This window comes from Mesitornis unicolor, unplaced genomic scaffold, assembly GCF_000695765.1.
Source record: "Mesitornis unicolor isolate BGI_N332 unplaced genomic scaffold, ASM69576v1 scaffold28545, whole genome shotgun sequence".
NCBI lineage: Eukaryota > Metazoa > Chordata > Aves > Mesitornithiformes > Mesitornithidae > Mesitornis > Mesitornis unicolor.
The window spans coordinates 1762-4191 of record NW_010185240.1 but is presented as its reverse complement, the minus strand read 5'-3'; the positions used below and the strand labels follow the sequence as shown (position 1 = coordinate 4191).

Genomic DNA, 2430 nt, shown 5'->3' with positions numbered 1-2430 from the left:
CCACTGCCATGAGCAGGGACACCTCCCACTAAAAGAACTTTTATTTCAGATCTTAGAATATTAGGAACTGACTATTCCAAAGTATGATGGGCAAGATGTACTGTCTATCCTTCATGCTGTACTGTGTTGATTGTATTAGAGTATGAATATGTATCTATCTACATATATGCCATGTTTGTTCTGCTAAGATTTTTGTCTAGAAAATATGCTTTTTTCCCCTATATTGGGATTATAACATTAAATGTCTATGTATATATGCTACTTCTGAGCCCTACAAATTAATTTTTTCTATCATTAAATTGAAGACAGTTCTAGAAACTCTAGCCTCCTTAATAGAGCTGGAAGCATTGCTGTTTAAAGTTCTGAATCTATAAAGTACTCATACATACAATTAACTTGGCTCACATGACTATGCACACTAATTTTACAGTGTTATTATTCATTTGAACACGGATCTGAATAGAAGACAATACAGAATATAGAATATGGATTAAATGAGATCCTTTTCATATATTGCCAATACAGTATTCACCTGTATGTCTCTTCACCTGGATTATTCATCTTTGAATATTAAATTCAAAAGCCAACTAGACAAAAAATCCAAACAACCATCCAAAACCAACCAACCAACCAAACAAACAAACCCCCCCCTGACCTGTGAGTTGGAACTGAGCGCAAATTTGGCTAATGCACTTGCTCTTGAAAGATCAATCAGAAGCAAGAAGAACGGTAAAGCTTCACTGAAAGAGAGGCATATGTTAAGAGTAAGATTCAAGGTTTACTGTACAGGGAAAAAAACTCAAGCAAGAAATCAAGAATAATAATTCATTACTTACTTCAAACCTGTCAATTCTTTATCCAAGAAGTGAATTACCACTGTACTAAAAACAAAACTTGAGAAGATTGTGAAGAGGCCAGCAATACCTTATAAATAAAAAATATTGGAAAATTCTTTTATATATATATTGGGAGAGAAAGAAAAGAAAAGAAAAAAAAAGGAAGAAACACTATGCCTTTAGATCAATTCTGAAGCAACCAAATGGCAATTCTCATCTCTCAGAGTGTATAAACAGCAGTTGAGATACAAACTGATGAGGATACTATTTTTATACAGATACTTAAATCTAAAATTTGTACTGCATTCAAAGTAAGACTGTGAGAAATTAAAGCCATAAATCTTCTCACTTATCAGCAAAACTAAAAACTGGCTTAAACAGTTCTATATTTTTAGAACTTCACACAATAAACAATTATTTCAATGGTCACATTTCCAACGTTAATATAATCCTACACAATCTCTCTTAAAAAAAATCGCACTTTGATCTATGTAGAACATTTATTCTGCTATCTAGCAAAGAATTAAAATAACCCTGTTCCATAAATAAGTATTAAAACTCTCATATTTATTATCAATTTATAGTTAAAATAAGCAATTAAAATGCTTACAGCAAATAGTATTTTTAAAAAAAATCAGATACAGTACCTAAAATGTATTTTGACCCAAGCTGCCTTAGGTTCTGGAACTGGAAATATATATAAAGGATTGCTATACAGCGTGTGATTGTCAGGATGATGATGTCACTGCTCAGAACATCCTGTTTGAAATACAAAGTGATTTAGTTAGTTTTTATATTAAGTAATAACTTCTTGTTAAGTTTCAGTAACAAAAAAAAAATCCATTGTGAAGCTGCACTAAAAATGAAGCTTTGGAATAAATTGTGTATCACTGCTAGTCTGTCTTAAAAAGATTTTATTGCAAACAATATGAATATCAAATGCTTGCTCACTATATACCATGCCACTGAAAGTTAGGCTTAATGAAAACCTTCTATAGGTGTATCACTGCTTGCATCCAGCTTTAATATCCAGCATGGGAAAAGGCAGCAATAAAGAAGTTTCTGTATAGATACTTTCTTCCTAATATATCACAACCTGATCTTATTCTATAGAAAACCCTGCATCTACAGATTAACAGTAAGTACTATAACATGAATTTAAATCCTTACTTCTTCAAGTTTGGGACACTCATAATTCCAGCCACATATCTTATCATTCCCAGTGAACATCTTCATGGACATCATACAGATGGTGAGAGTCACTGTTCCCACAATGACTTCCCATGGATGAGAGGCTACAAAAAGGCCATGCATTCGAAAGAGTCTGGACAACATTTTCAAGGCTGATTTTCTATACTTAGCAAACCTGCAACAAAAGAATATTTCATATAAGCAAGCACGAGATTCGGGGAAAAAAAGTCAGAGCTATATAAATACCTGCAAGTCATCTCTCAGAAAAACAAAACAAAGCCAAATAAAATAAATCTAAACCAGTTAAGTAACAGATGAGTAAGGAAACTCATGTTCACCTTTCAACTTTCCATGTAAATGAATGTTAACTACATAACTATATCCTAGAGTTCAAATGATGCTT

At 32.5% G+C, this 2430-nt stretch overlaps 1 protein-coding gene across 1 annotated transcript; it reads right to left on the bottom strand.

The window, feature by feature from the left end:
• Window positions 1-655: 655 nt before the first annotated feature.
• On the bottom strand, window positions 656-2194 carry LOC104540868 (3-hydroxy-3-methylglutaryl-coenzyme A reductase-like; the record flags this gene model as incomplete). Its single annotated transcript, XM_010184781.1, has 4 exons — window positions 2007-2194; window positions 1484-1595; window positions 837-924; window positions 656-740 (listed from the first exon to the last, which is right to left on the bottom strand). Coding segments are annotated over exons 1-4 (450 nt in total), but the record flags the coding sequence as incomplete, so codon positions are not given.
• Between the last annotated feature and the right edge of the window lie 236 nt (window positions 2195-2430).